This window comes from Vigna umbellata, chromosome 4 (assembly GCF_029865625.1).
Source record: "Vigna umbellata cultivar VRB3 chromosome 4, Vumbellata_1.0, whole genome shotgun sequence".
NCBI classification, from domain to species: domain Eukaryota; kingdom Viridiplantae; phylum Streptophyta; class Magnoliopsida; order Fabales; family Fabaceae; genus Vigna; species Vigna umbellata.
Genome location: NC_142168.1, coordinates 60,243,359 through 60,256,820, shown reverse-complemented (window position 1 = coordinate 60,256,820; position 13,462 = coordinate 60,243,359). Strand labels below are relative to the sequence as shown.

Sequence of the window (13,462 nt, the reverse complement as noted above, 5' to 3'; positions counted from 1 at the left end):
TATATATATATATATATATATATATATATATGATAGTTTATAGTTAGATGATTGAACATGTGTAATATATTAAAATTAAAAGTAATTTAAGGGAGAGAAAAATGGAGAAGTGTATTTTTTTTTCTTATATTCTTATTTAATGGAGAAGTTATTATAAATAATTGTCTTCAATTTGAAAACGGTTTTTTTCTTAATCTTAAACAATTAATATATGTGGAACCTATATTAAATAATTAAAATTATATAATAACTTTTTTATTGGAAATACTCTAAATACTAAAATATTTTGTTAAATTGGAAAAAAAAACTTAGGGTTAGAATATAAATAAGGTCGACAAAAGAGCAAAACGTACAGCGGTGGCCTCTCGTTGTCAAGTGTGTCGTGTTCACAATACAAGTTTTCTACACTTCTCAAAACAAATGTTTGTAATTTAAAAAAAAAAAATCAACTTAACAAATAATTTCATTTTAACTAAATTAATTAATAAAACAGTTTGAATTGTAGTGGCATTATCTTTATAAAGTGATTTCGTTTCTTTTTCCAGTTTGGTTCAATCTATTCTACATTCATATATAGTTTTTACATATATTTGAATAAGTTTCTCAGTAATATTTTTTGAGAAAATAATAGAAAAAACTTGTTAATATAAATTAAAATTAATACTAAAATCAAGATTTGTTGGTTGACTTATTTTAAGATTAGGTTAAGAATTTTTTCAATGTTAATACATATATATTAGAAATATATTTAAATAAAAAAATTTAATTTAGTTTTTTAAATAATGATTCTAAGTGAGTAAATTAAAAATATTGTTTTTACATTAAACTAATAAATTATAATAGTGATTGAAATTAGATTTGTAAACATAATGATTTAAATTACAGTATTTTTTCATATATTTACATTTTTAAATAATATGAAACAAAAATTTATAATCTTTGAATTATCGTTTTTCATTTTAATGAGTTAATTTAATATCTTACACGTGTAATTTTAAAAATAATATAAAAATATAAAAAAATTGACATACCAACTTCTAACTCGCTCTATTTTATTTATGTCTCAACAAATTCACAATTTAAATATGTCATTTTGTTTAGCCAATTTAGTGAAATATTAATTTAAGTGAAATAAATCCACATATATATTAAATTTAAGTGAAATATTAATTTCTCATTATATATTTCGAAGCCTGAGTTTTACTTGGTATGTTTGGACCTAAACATTAATATATATATATATATATATATATATATATATATATATATATATATATATATATATATATATATATATAATTGTTTATATGAAGATCGTAAAAGTATTTATATCTATTGTATTTTCATATAATATTTATGATTATTTATTATTTGTTTATAATGGACATTTCAATATTTATACAATAACATATTATTCGTAAATAAATTAATTACCTGTAAAAATTAAAATTAAAATTCTGTTATTAAATTAAATTAAATTAAAATTAAATTAATTTATATTTTATTAGATTAAATTTATTTAAAAATAAATTTTAATTTTTTTAATTTTATTTTAAAAATTTATAAAATGTTTTTTTTTTCTAAATATCTTTAGTATCTGTACAAATATATTTTAAATAAATATTTGACAAAAATATAAAATAAATAACAAATAATTTTTTTTATTGTGGATTGATAACAGACGAGCATGTTATTCAAGCTGGTTGAGAGAGTCATTAGGACATTTGTAAAAAAAAACAAAAATTGGAAACAGGTGGCAGAAAATAATGGGTTGGTGTCGGTGGAAGAAGTAAACTCAATTTTATTCATTTGTTCTCATGCTTTATTATCTCCCACGTGCCCAAATTCATCTTATCTTTTTTTTCTTCTTTGTTTCTTAATTGAATTTGAATAGTTAGAAAAATAAGGACGTTGTTATTTATACATAGTTTCGCATGCATTCTACTACACTAGAAGTTTTTTTCTTTTTTCAAAAAATTCAATTTATTTTGGTTCGTATGTATTTTTGTCAACTCACCTTTGATTTATAAAGTTATGGGAATGAACACTTGCAACTCTTATTAAAAAAATATTGATATGTTTATCGAGATAATTATGATAAAGCTTATTATTTAAAACTATTTTTAATGTGTTATATAAATAAATAAAGGATACTGATATTATCAGATAAGAATATTTTTATGTTTGCAATTAAATTGTGTATTAATATTAGATTAAAACTGTTTCATTTAAAAAAAATGGAAAACTAAATGTGTAATCAAATTTTTATAAAGACTAAAACTAAATTTTCATAAAATTGTAGAATCTAAATTAGATTTAAATATAATATTTATAATTACATTGATCATGTTAAATTGTCCAAAAGAGTAAAATAGACACAACATTTAGTAATAGTTGTTTGTGACGTGGACGATGAGATGATGAATTTTATCTTTAATATTGTTTTAAAAAAATATGAAAAATAAACAAGAGACGAATTGAAACAAATTAACCTTTTAAAGATTCCTAGTGTTATTTTAGAACTATCATTTTTTTAGTTTTTAGATATCTAATAATGATGTCAATAGCTTCTATTAGTACGGAAGGAAAAGAACAAAACCACAAAAAGGAAATGTACTGGGCCTTAGTGGCCCTATACTTTTTATGAATGTAACTCAAACAAGGTTGTTAGTTGGTTCTTTCTGCACCTCCTTTTCTTATTTCTGCACTCCCATAAAATTCATATATCTTAAATTATCCCTCATTAAAAATGAACTAACATAGTGTTCAATAAATAAACATGAATTAAATCTATTTGGCACTGTAAACATAGTGTTCAAACATGAACTAAATTCATTCATCCTTTACTTGGCACTGGAAGAAAGCACATGTTTGGCACTGAAAATACAATGCAAACTGATTTTATGGAAGGTAACAACATAGTCAGCTGTCTTTTAGTTTACTTTGTCTCTTCTTCCTCCAATTGGTACTCCTCATCGTCATCATTTTCATCTTCATCCTCTTCATCCTCTTCATCAAGTTTACTCATTTGGGAAAATTTGCTTAACTCCAACCTGCCTTCATCCTCTAAAACATCAAGCCCAAATTTTGTGTTACGTTGTTTGACCAAAAGCCAACGCAATAACCGGTCTTCTTTGTTTAGGTAATGCATCTCTTTGTTGATTTCAGGTGTAGCCATCATGCTCATTTGCATCAGCGTCCCCTACATCCATTAAAAAATGAAAATGGCACACATGAATCATTTCCATTCAAACTCAAAAGAAATTTTAATTTTTAAGTCATCCTGTTTCACTAAAGTCACACTCTCAAACTAAATAAAGTTCACAGAAACTTCAGTAGCTGCAAGCTTAAAACAGAACATTCAATAAACATTTCTCAATCATATGTCCCAATTCATGACTAACACCTGTATCTTATAGTTATTATATTTTTGGATAGTTGTTATATTTTTGGGCTTAGGAATATATGATGTAAAACCTTGGAGGGCAAGAATAAGAAGACAGCTCAAAGGCTTTCGGACTTGAATTTTCTGGCTTGAAGTATTGTTAACTTTGAATCAAATTATTTACTCTATATTTTTGTTCTCCAGTTTAAGGCAATCAGCATTTTACCAGAACAATTGCACTAATTGTCATTTGTGTCAGTCTGGTTCATTAGATCACTGATATGCAAGATGGACATCTAGTGTGGTCTCATTCAACAGGTGGCTAATTAAGCAGCAGATTCTACTAAATATGCTCATTCTCCATATAGTCTAATGCCACTTTGGCCAATGTATCTCTCACTTGTTTTTCCTCATAGATTTTAGTGTTTCTTTTTGGGTAATCTCCTTTACACCCTAAAAATTAAATTATTCGAAATACTTCAAGCTATGCAAAACATTTCCAATGATCAAATACCTAAACTACCAAAGAACTTTTTATATCAATCTCTGTTATATTAATTTAATGATGTTATACACACAGTTCTATCCATGACTAACACAGCCCAGAACATTAAAGCAATGAAATTTTGACATAAATAGAACAAGAACTATGAAGGATTCACCTAAATGGTGGTGGTCTAGCTACATACTACTAGTGCAATGGTAGTTCAGTTACCGCAATGAGGTTAAATGGCCAGACAAAAATTTCATGAATGTATTACCACATAAATACTCTATCAGAATTAATGTTACAAGAAAATTTAACTATATTATTAGCAAATGAATTCATTAACTGACAACTGTTAAATAAAATATGAGTTAATTGAATTGCACCATCTAAATAGTAGAGTAATTCAGTGAAGTTCCTGAAGTATTCTCTAGGCTCAAAATTACGTCAATACTTATATAAAAAAAGGTACTATAAACAGCACAACAACCAATGATGCATAAACTCTCTATAATGTATCACAAACAATCAACCTCACCTGATAATATCTACCATCCAACTTCTTCACACCATATCCCAACTGAATAGTTCCGAGATTCTTAACATCAGTGACAACCCCATTTCTTCCAGACACATGTTTTCCCACCCTTACAACTAAATCCAAAATAGCTTCTTTTGCGATATGAGGTTTAAAAAGAAACATACAGTCGTAAGGAGGCATCTTATTCCTCCTGCTTGAGCTAACAATCTATCTGCATGCAAAAAATAGAAGTTGGTCAAGAAGGTTAATCAAACTTTTTCACTACTGTAACACCCTTAATTTTAATGTCACAAAAACGTGTAAAAAAAAATTTTTGCAATCATGAATAAAATCATTCTCTCTTAATCTATAAGAATTCTGTACTAAAAATTCTTTCATATTCTACCACATGTAATTTTATCAATTTCATAGTTCAATAAATATACTCATTTAAAATCACAACATAATTAAAATTTTCAAAAAAAATTAAACTTTTACAACATAAAACTAGAAATTATCCAAATCCAACAATAACGTAAAAAGTTTGATACAACCATTTACATAAATAGATCAACTTTAAATAAAACTCCCATAGTCGATCCCCTCTCTGGTCAATCACACTGTTCCTGTAGAATCTACATTCCTATCTAACATATGTTATACGATCATTGCCCAGGTGTACACACAGACAAGTAGAATCTAATAAAATCATAAAATAGTATAATTCTACACCTTTCCAAAATCAGATATATGACGTAATACCATTTCCCTTTTATACATCATGCTTAATACGACAATTCATGGCAAGTCATCCAGTTCATACTTTAGTCTCTTCAAACAGCATCACCACAAGTTTATGAACATATCTCTAGTGCCAAACACATCCCATACGTACCCTATCTGTTTTATTTTAATTTCCCTGTTCCTACTTAATGTAACTTTAACCTCAAATACTCATTAATTTACCGTAAGATTAACTATGTGAACCTAATTATAACTTAACAGCAACATTTTCTAATAACATAAAACCATTTACAGTTAAACTTCTACTTATACTCCTATACAAATAATTTCAGCACCTATATATATATATTATCAATCATAAGCAAATGTCATATTACAAGAAACACATACATCTCACTTACTTATCCAAGTTACAAGCTATATACTTACCTCAGTCCACACCAACGTTCCCTCCTGCACATTCCTTAAAGCTATACTAATTCTAATAAAATGATGCAGATTAATTTTTCAAGCAATATATATATTACGCAACCTGAACCGGGTTTGAGACCTACATTATCCCAATCACTTGCTTCGATAATACCCGAAACCTCCTCCTATTCAATTAACTAATTTTATCTTTACTAAATTATAATTCCAATCACGAGGTATCTGTTAGAATATTTACCTATTTATCATGATTATATTGTGTTTAGAGTTACTTTATTTATCATGATTATATTGTGTCTAGAATTATCCTATCTATCATTATATTGTGTTTAGGACTACCTTATTTATCATGTATATTTGTAACAATTTATTCTTATAAATAGAAAATTAGGAGAGAGATCAATTAAGCCCTCAAGAACTATTTTACAGTTTCAATCTCAAGTGTATCCAAACAATCTTCATAATATATTTCCTCTTATCGAATAATTATAAATTTAATTTATTTTACTATTATTATTAATTATTATTATTATTTTCCAATTATGCAGATAGTTATCTGCACAATTTAATATTATCCTGGCTGTTGAAATGTATTGTTTACCAATCAAAACCTTAAAAATTAATTTTCTACTGTTATTCCCAAATCTAATTTCAATTCTTTCACTTTATTAGCCTTTATAATTGAAATAGCACACAGACATAATTAGTCTAAGTTCTAATATGCATACTTGCCATTTATTAATTACCATAAACCATCCTTTGAGCATATTACTGTAACATGAATTATAGCCTACCAACCCACATCAATGATTGCCAACTCTTTTTCAAAGAGTTTATATTACTGGACAGGGTTTCATAATACTCCTACTGCATTTTAGCATCAAATAAATTCATACAAGTAGAATCTACACCCCCTAATAACAACAACCGTTGCACCAATTTTATTTTTCATTAGGTTATACACACCAACCAGCCAATATACACATCATTAACCATTGATTTAGAGATGTTAATTTATAACCCAACAACATGACTTCCTCTCGCATAAAAATTTCCAGTTTATTATCATCTCAATTATAAAACCCAATAAAGTTGCAAAACATCAATGTTTTAGTACAGAAACAGCAGTAAAAACAACCTAATACAGCAAAGATGTTAATGCAGTAACAACAATCAAAACAGCTCAATACAGCAAGGATTTTAGTCAAAACAGCAAATAATTTTCTGCAGCATTTTAATCAAAAAAGCAAACAATTTTCTGCAGCAATTTAAACCCAAAGAGCCAACAATTCAGCATTTTAATCAAAACAGCAATGACAGAATGTGCAGAATTCTGAAACAGAAACTGCAATGACAGCAAGTAGTGACAGCAAACCTCTTTGATAACAAACCACAAAGTGTCTTATATAGATTTTATAAGAGAGCACTTAACACACAAGCTGGAATCTAACTTATACACAACCAAAACCATTTTGGAACTTATACAGTGACTTAAGGATGAACTAAAAATATACAAATGCATTAGAGTCTAATTCGCCACCTAAAACTTCCAAACAATTAGTCATAAAATTCATGCATCAACAACCTCACCCTTCAAACCACAATTATCCCAAACATTATACAATATTTTTTTTAACAATACATGATTTCCAACCCTTACATATTCAGACAGTTAATCACGGTTATGTAAAGTTTTTAGCAAGAATTAGTAATCCAATCAATCATTTTACAAGTCCCAATAACTTCTACTCTTTGTTGCAGTACAACTTTCCAATTACAATGTAACTCTTTGCTTTTAACTAATTGGTGCTCATTAGATATAATACTACCCTATGCCTATTTATTTCCGTTCAATTAGAGTATGCAACATAATTATAAGTTCAATTAATCAAAAATAGCGTAATTACTGAAAAACAGAACATGATATGAATTAGCATGCCATACTCTTAAATTCAAGACATTTTCATTGCGTAATCATTACTTAGAAGTGAGAAGAACCTATCATAAGCTATTCAATCTTATTATTTAAATTTGGATTTTCGATCAGAAGGGTGGTGTATACTATTTATTCAAAAAGCTTCTCAGTACAAACTTAAACTTAAGAAAACTTTTGGATTGATTCAACGTCTATAGGCTGAACAGAAATACAACAATCGAATAACCCAATCAAAAGCTAACAAAACAAGTTTAGCTCCCTATACCTTGATCCGAAGTCCTGTCTTTATGGCAACCTCTCAAATCGAAAACTCTTCGAATACCTCACGTTCTCACCCTCCACGCCCACAGCTCACGGTTCTCCTCCGTTCTGTGTCCTCTTCTCCTTCTTTCCCAAAACGCGTTGCTATTCCTCTCTATTGTTCTCACACCGCAGAACCTCCTCTTCCTCTAGGGTTTTTTTTTTCTTCAGGGTTTTGAAAAAGGAAAAGAAAAGGGAATAAGAGAGGCGAAGGAGCTCTTGTACCTAGTGGATGATGCAACACGGTTTCCCCTTTTTCCACTCTCACCTTTTTTTTATAAAAAAATAAAAAGAAGGTAAAGCAAAATAAAACACCCTTCAGACAAGTACACATGGAAACGCACTTAACAGTAGGTGAATCTTATTTTGCTGATATTATGTTCTCTTTATTTTTATTATAATTTTTAGTTATTGAAATTAGGATCTTTGAGTCCTCCATAAAACTCTACTTATTGATACATATTCTAATCTTTTAATTGCCTACCATACAAATATTTAGTTGGAAATTAAGTAAATTTTCAAATTCCATAAAAATTAGATTTAGATTAGCACAGAGAAATGAAGAACATAATTACTTAAAACAAAATAAAATAAAAAATCATATGCAAAAATTGAGCTATTTTATTGAGTATATAAAAAAAATTGATTCTTTGACGTTGCATGCCGGTGAGTATATACAAAAGATTTGAATTCTTTGATCACGGAGGCTGCGGGGAGTCACGAAGGCTGCGTTGATGGGTCACTGCTGCGAAGGCGGACGAAACCATGCTCGCGGCTGCGGATGAAGCGAAGCCGGCGGCGGCTCTGGACAAGGCCAAGCAGCCGCCAACTGCTGATGAGGCCATCTTGCCGCCACCGACGGCTGACGAGGCCCTCCCACAAGCTGCAAACGAGGCGTTATCGCCGGCGTCCTGCCTCTTGTTGCAGTGTCTTCAGAATTTTCAAGGTGTGAGAGATTTTCAGAGACTCCTTATGGGGGTCAATGTAATTTCTCATGCGAAGGAAACTCAGAGTTCGAGTAACGTAGATTTCGGTAAGTTCAATTTTGAAGTTATTACTACTAAGAACAAAATATACCGGTTATTTTTGCTTATAGGTATCTGTTATGCAATCGAAACATATATAGATGAGGTAAAAAGAGTAGGCTTTATGTCTTGGTCAAGGATCGAGATAAAACAAGATAGGATTATGTTTCGATTTTTAGATAACCGAGACAGTAGCGTGTTTTTTTTTTCAGATTTTAGGACTCGGTTCATACTTCGTTTTACTTTATCAGGTTGCAAATGAAATGGTAAAAACAGCATCTGCACATCTTGTTTTCAATTATCAGGATTAACAAAGTGAAAGGTGAAATAATATGGTAGCAAATAAGTGAGATTCTCAATTGATACCTACGTTGTTTCAATTTCTGAGGCTGAATCTGAATGTCAGAGGATAGAGATTCCAACATGCACACAAGAAAACCCAAAAATTTATCAGGAAGACAAGAAAACCCTCGCCACCGTCACCGGTTTCCTCTGCTCCCCCTCCTTCCATGAATCCTCCGACATTGTCATCTAGATCTTGCGTGATAAAAGGAATCGCGAAGCAATGCGAGAACACTGTAGCGGCGGCGACCACCTATCGGCGACCTTGTGGTGGAGACAATGATGGAGCGCTTGGATGTAGCAGGTCACTTGGATGCAGCGAGAGAGAAGAAAAGTGGAGAACTTTTTCTTGGATGTGGATGCAACGAGAGAAGAAAAGTGGAGAACTTTTTTCTTGGATGCAGTAGAGAGAAGAACATTGCAGCAGTAGGTAGGGTAACTGTGCAGTAGTAGGTAGGGTAACTTGCCTTGGTTATTATACCTTTAACCAAAGTAATACACTTCTACTGCCTCGATTCCTTCCTCCAACCGATGCCTATACGCAGATTATATGCTTCGGGTAGTTCTAACCGAGGTAATATGACTATTATGTCTCAGTGCCTGTTGAACCGAGGCCTATAAGTTCACTCAAATTGTAATACTGTCATCGCATTTATATTTGCTTCGGGTTTGTGCAAACCGAGACCTATTAACTGCGTTAAAAAGCCTTTTTTTTACTAGTGAATATTTTGTTTGCTTACTTTTATTCGTACAAATTTCTAAATACGTATAAATTTCAAAATCTAAGGATACAGACCAACTTTAAAAAAGAGAAAAAACTAAAGAAATACTAATTAAGATTAAAAATAAAATTTTTAGAAGTGTAAGAAGGATTCATAATAAAGTACACCTAACAAGTAATGGACTTTTTTTTTTCTAATAATAAAAATAACACTACAAAAATAATAGATTATAGTAGAGGTTTTATTTCGGCGGTTTATAAAACCTCGAAAAATTGCGAATATTTTTATTAAACCTAATTCTTCTCGCCGCACTTTCAATTCACCTTTTCATCTTCTCCAGGTTTTCATTTTCTTCGTTGCCTCTGGACTTCTTTGCGCCTCCATGGCTTCTCTTTGCATCTCAATATGGCTTCTCTTCTACAACGTGCCGGAGAAGGACACTGCAACCATTGTCTCCCTATTTTCCAACGACAACCCCTTTCGAAGATATCTGCTTCTCTTTCCGACACAATCAACCAAGCTCACATCCCTAACAACGGCAACGCTGAGAACGGTGATGTAGCGATGAGCAGAAACGTCAGAGGAACAAAGAGAAAAATCCAGTCGGAGGAGTAGGAAGCTTTAAGCTTTACCCCTTATCGCAAAGTATCGTACACTGCTAGCTTCGACGCGCACTGGTTCAGCTATTGTAATACCTATTTTCCCAAAACCTAAATAAACCTCATGTATTTTTCAATTGAATCATCCAATTTGCCCTAAAGTTTGTATATTTCATGTTTGCAGTGCCGATTCATTAAATACACAGTATTACAGGCTTGGCGATCTTGACAATTGTTCCCTCCAATGGTCAAGACCAAACCCTCATCTAAAGTCCAGGTTTGCCACTATTTTTTATCTATGGTTTTTGTCTTTATTTTTTTGTTCTGAAACAGAGAATTCGATTGATAGAATTCGATATATTTTATTTTGAAGATTTGCAATTGAAAAGGTCATGATCTTAATTTTTCATTCCAGAATATGAGTTCTTTTATTAAATGTTTGGAAGATTTAATAAAAAGGTTGTAGTTTATTATTAGTAGTAGTATTTGAATTGCTACATTGATTAATTTATTAATATCAACTTATCTTCTGCTCCTAAAAAGTGTGTTTGTTTGCTTTCTATTACGGATTGGCTGATGAAGATACAATTTATTTTGCAGAATAACATTCTAACTTTATTTTAGCTTATAGATGTTTTGTTAGTGTACTATAAAGATCAATCTTCAATTTCAACAAGGTTAGTATTATTGCCTATGAGATGAAAGACCATGGATAGATACATAGTATGCCAAGTTTACTACTAATCTAAAAGCTACTAGAGATGACAACTAACAAAACTGGGCAAATAGCACATGTTGAACATTTTCTACACCATACAAAGAAGGTAGTAAAATTAGAAACTTTCTTTTGAAATTTGGGAAGGGTTATGAGTAAAGCAAGTAGATGAGACAACTACTTTAACCTGTTATCTCCCTCCCATTCTTACTAAATGAATATGATTTTTTTGGCTGACTTAGAGTCATCTAATTGAACAATGCAGCCTAAGCTTGTGGCAGTATCCAATTTCATATCATTTGTCAATCCTAAGGTGCCTCTATATCCACAACTTGCTCAGGGGAAGTCTTGGGATGAAGTAAGTTTATCTTTCATATGATTTCTTCTATTATGGCTTTGCTTTCAGTATCCTAACGCAACATGTATAGATTTATTAGATTTTGAGCACAACACTCGAATGATGAATGATCGCATTAAAATTGGTAATTTGACATGATATTATGGAAATAGGAATTGATGTTAGTTTCTTTTCTTTCGCACTCTGGAAACACTATTACGATTACGAAGAGATTTCATAATTATTCGGCCAGACATTCGAAGTTTATTTGCACTGATCTTCTGCATTGCACTTTGCTGATACGCCAAACAACCATTGCAATTATCAGTATGACAGTAAGTTCATTTCTCATCTTCTGCTCCTAATTTAATATCCATGTTTGTCCTCCTTAGGATTTTGGTGTTTATTTTCTGTTTCTATGTTAAATAATCTAACACTATTATAGGATACATTATTTGTACAGTTCTGAAAAATTATCAATTGCTGATAGTGCAGAATCTCATAAATCAGATTCGCTTTTGGGATTCTAAAATTTATAGATTAGAAATCCGGTGATGCGGGTGATGTGGGATAGTTTTGATCAGTTGTCTGAAAATTCAGGGGATTGCAAGGATCAGGATGGTGAGAAGGGAAGATTTGTTGTGAGAGCGATTAAGAATTACACAGACCAGCTCCTGGACTATGGCAAAGACACTCCATGTAAACCATTGCTATGAGCTTACAACCTCTATTTTTTCCCAATTTTTTTGTTTATATCTTATTCTCTCATTGACCAAATTCTTATTGAATTGGTGAAATCATAATATCAGATAACCTCACACAAGCTCTTATGTTCCTCTCTCATTTTATGGGAGATGTACATCAGGTGAGCATGATAAAGCACGAAAATCACCATATACTAAGCTAGCATCTGACTTTGCAATTTAGTTATTGTAATGGCTCTTTTGCATGGTGAATCGGCAGCCTCTACATGTGGGATTTACCTCTGACAAAGGAGGCAATTTAATTAACATTCACTGGTATAGAAGGAAGCAAAATCTTACCATGTAAGTCTAATTCTCAGGTTCATTCACTACTATTATATGATCTATTTCACCATCTACTCTACTCACCAATTTTTTGCTACACAGGTTTGGGATGTCAACATAATTGAAACAGCCAAAGAAAGATTTTATGACTCAGACATAAATAGCTTCACCAAAGCCATTCAAGAGAATATAACGGTATTTTATCCCAATGTATGATACTTCTTATCAAAGATTGATGCTTACTCCAAATTCTCTGAAACAGAAAACATGGTCTGAACAAGTACGCGGATGGGAAACCTACAATTCTAAGGAAACTACTTGCCCGGATATGTATGCCTTTAGATCTATCCCAAAGCTAATTTCTTTTCTCACTCGATAATGTATATATACATTTTATTAATCACTTTGTCTTAATACAGCCAATGCATACCATTAATATACTTACAAATTATTATTTTATATTGTAGATATATGATAAAAGAAGTGTGCCAAATGATGAAGGCAATGAAGACAATGAAGAACAACAAAATTGATGATTGTAATTTAGAAAATGTTTATTTTAATTTTTAGGATTGAACATGTTATTTTTAATTTGAACAATTAATTGTATTTCTAACATTTATGATTTATTTTTTATAATAATATTTAATTTTGATTTCACATTTTGGTTTATTATTAAAACATTTTTTATTATTATTAAATTCATTTGAATAATGAAAAACAAATTATTTACGTTACTAGGCAGTTCTAGAAATCTTAACTACAAAAATTCAGTAATTATCGTCAATTTTGGAGAACCCTTGTAAGTACCGGCGGTTTTGCTGAACCTCAGTGAATACCGACGGTTTTCATAAAACCTCCGCAAATATTGGCGGTTTTTGTAAAAACCCCGC

At 30.7% G+C, this 13,462-nt stretch overlaps 2 protein-coding genes across 3 annotated transcripts; one reads left to right on the top strand and one right to left on the bottom strand.

Annotated features, from left to right (window-relative positions):
* Positions 1–2,763: 2,763 nt before the first annotated feature.
* On the bottom strand, positions 2,764–8,057 carry LOC148200760 (uncharacterized). 2 transcript variants are annotated; one of them, XM_088112420.1, is made up of 3 exons: positions 7,767–8,057; positions 4,411–4,620; positions 2,764–3,202 (listed from the first exon to the last, which is right to left on the bottom strand). In XM_088112420.1, exons 2-3 carry the CDS (start codon positions 4,591–4,593, stop codon positions 2,939–2,941), a joined length of 447 nt encoding a protein of 148 aa, XP_087968546.1. In that variant the 5' UTR covers positions 4,594–4,620; positions 7,767–8,057; the 3' UTR covers positions 2,764–2,938. The 2 variants fall into 2 exon arrangements, with proteins under 2 accessions (XP_087968546.1, XP_087968544.1); XM_088112418.1 differs by having other exon boundaries at positions 4,411–4,624; positions 7,767–8,055.
* A 1,393-nt stretch (positions 8,058–9,450) lies between these two features.
* LOC148200759 (uncharacterized) lies at positions 9,451–13,035 on the top strand. Its single transcript, XM_088113042.1, has 8 exons — positions 9,451–9,603; positions 11,470–11,562; positions 11,611–11,686; positions 11,820–11,876; positions 12,142–12,240; positions 12,351–12,406; positions 12,505–12,587; positions 12,672–13,035. The coding sequence occupies exons 1-8, from the start codon at positions 9,451–9,453 to the stop codon at positions 12,688–12,690; spliced, it is 636 nt and encodes a 211-aa protein (XP_087969168.1). The 3' UTR covers positions 12,691–13,035.
* The last annotated feature ends 427 nt before the right edge of the window (positions 13,036–13,462 follow it).

What these genes read in the sequence shown, in the direction of transcription:
- LOC148200760 (XM_088112420.1), bottom strand. Translation starts at nt 4,593, where the DNA reads ATGCCTCCTTACGACTGTATGTTTCTTTTTAAACCTCATATCGCAAAA. An exon ending in TGGATGGTAGATATTATCAG is followed by an intron (nt 3,203 to 4,410) that starts GTGAGGTTGATT and finishes TAATGGATGTAG; the next exon opens with GGGACGCTGATGCAAATGAG.
- LOC148200759 (XM_088113042.1), top strand. Translation starts at nt 9,451, where the DNA reads ATGGAGCGCTTGGATGTAGCAGGTCACTTGGATGCAGCGAGAGAGAAG. An exon ending in TTGCAATTATCAGTATGACA is followed by an intron (nt 11,877 to 12,141) that starts GTAAGTTCATTT and finishes CTGAAAATTCAG; the next exon opens with GGGATTGCAAGGATCAGGAT. An exon ending in CTATGGCAAAGACACTCCAT is followed by an intron (nt 12,241 to 12,350) that starts GTAAACCATTGC and finishes TCATAATATCAG; the next exon opens with ATAACCTCACACAAGCTCTT.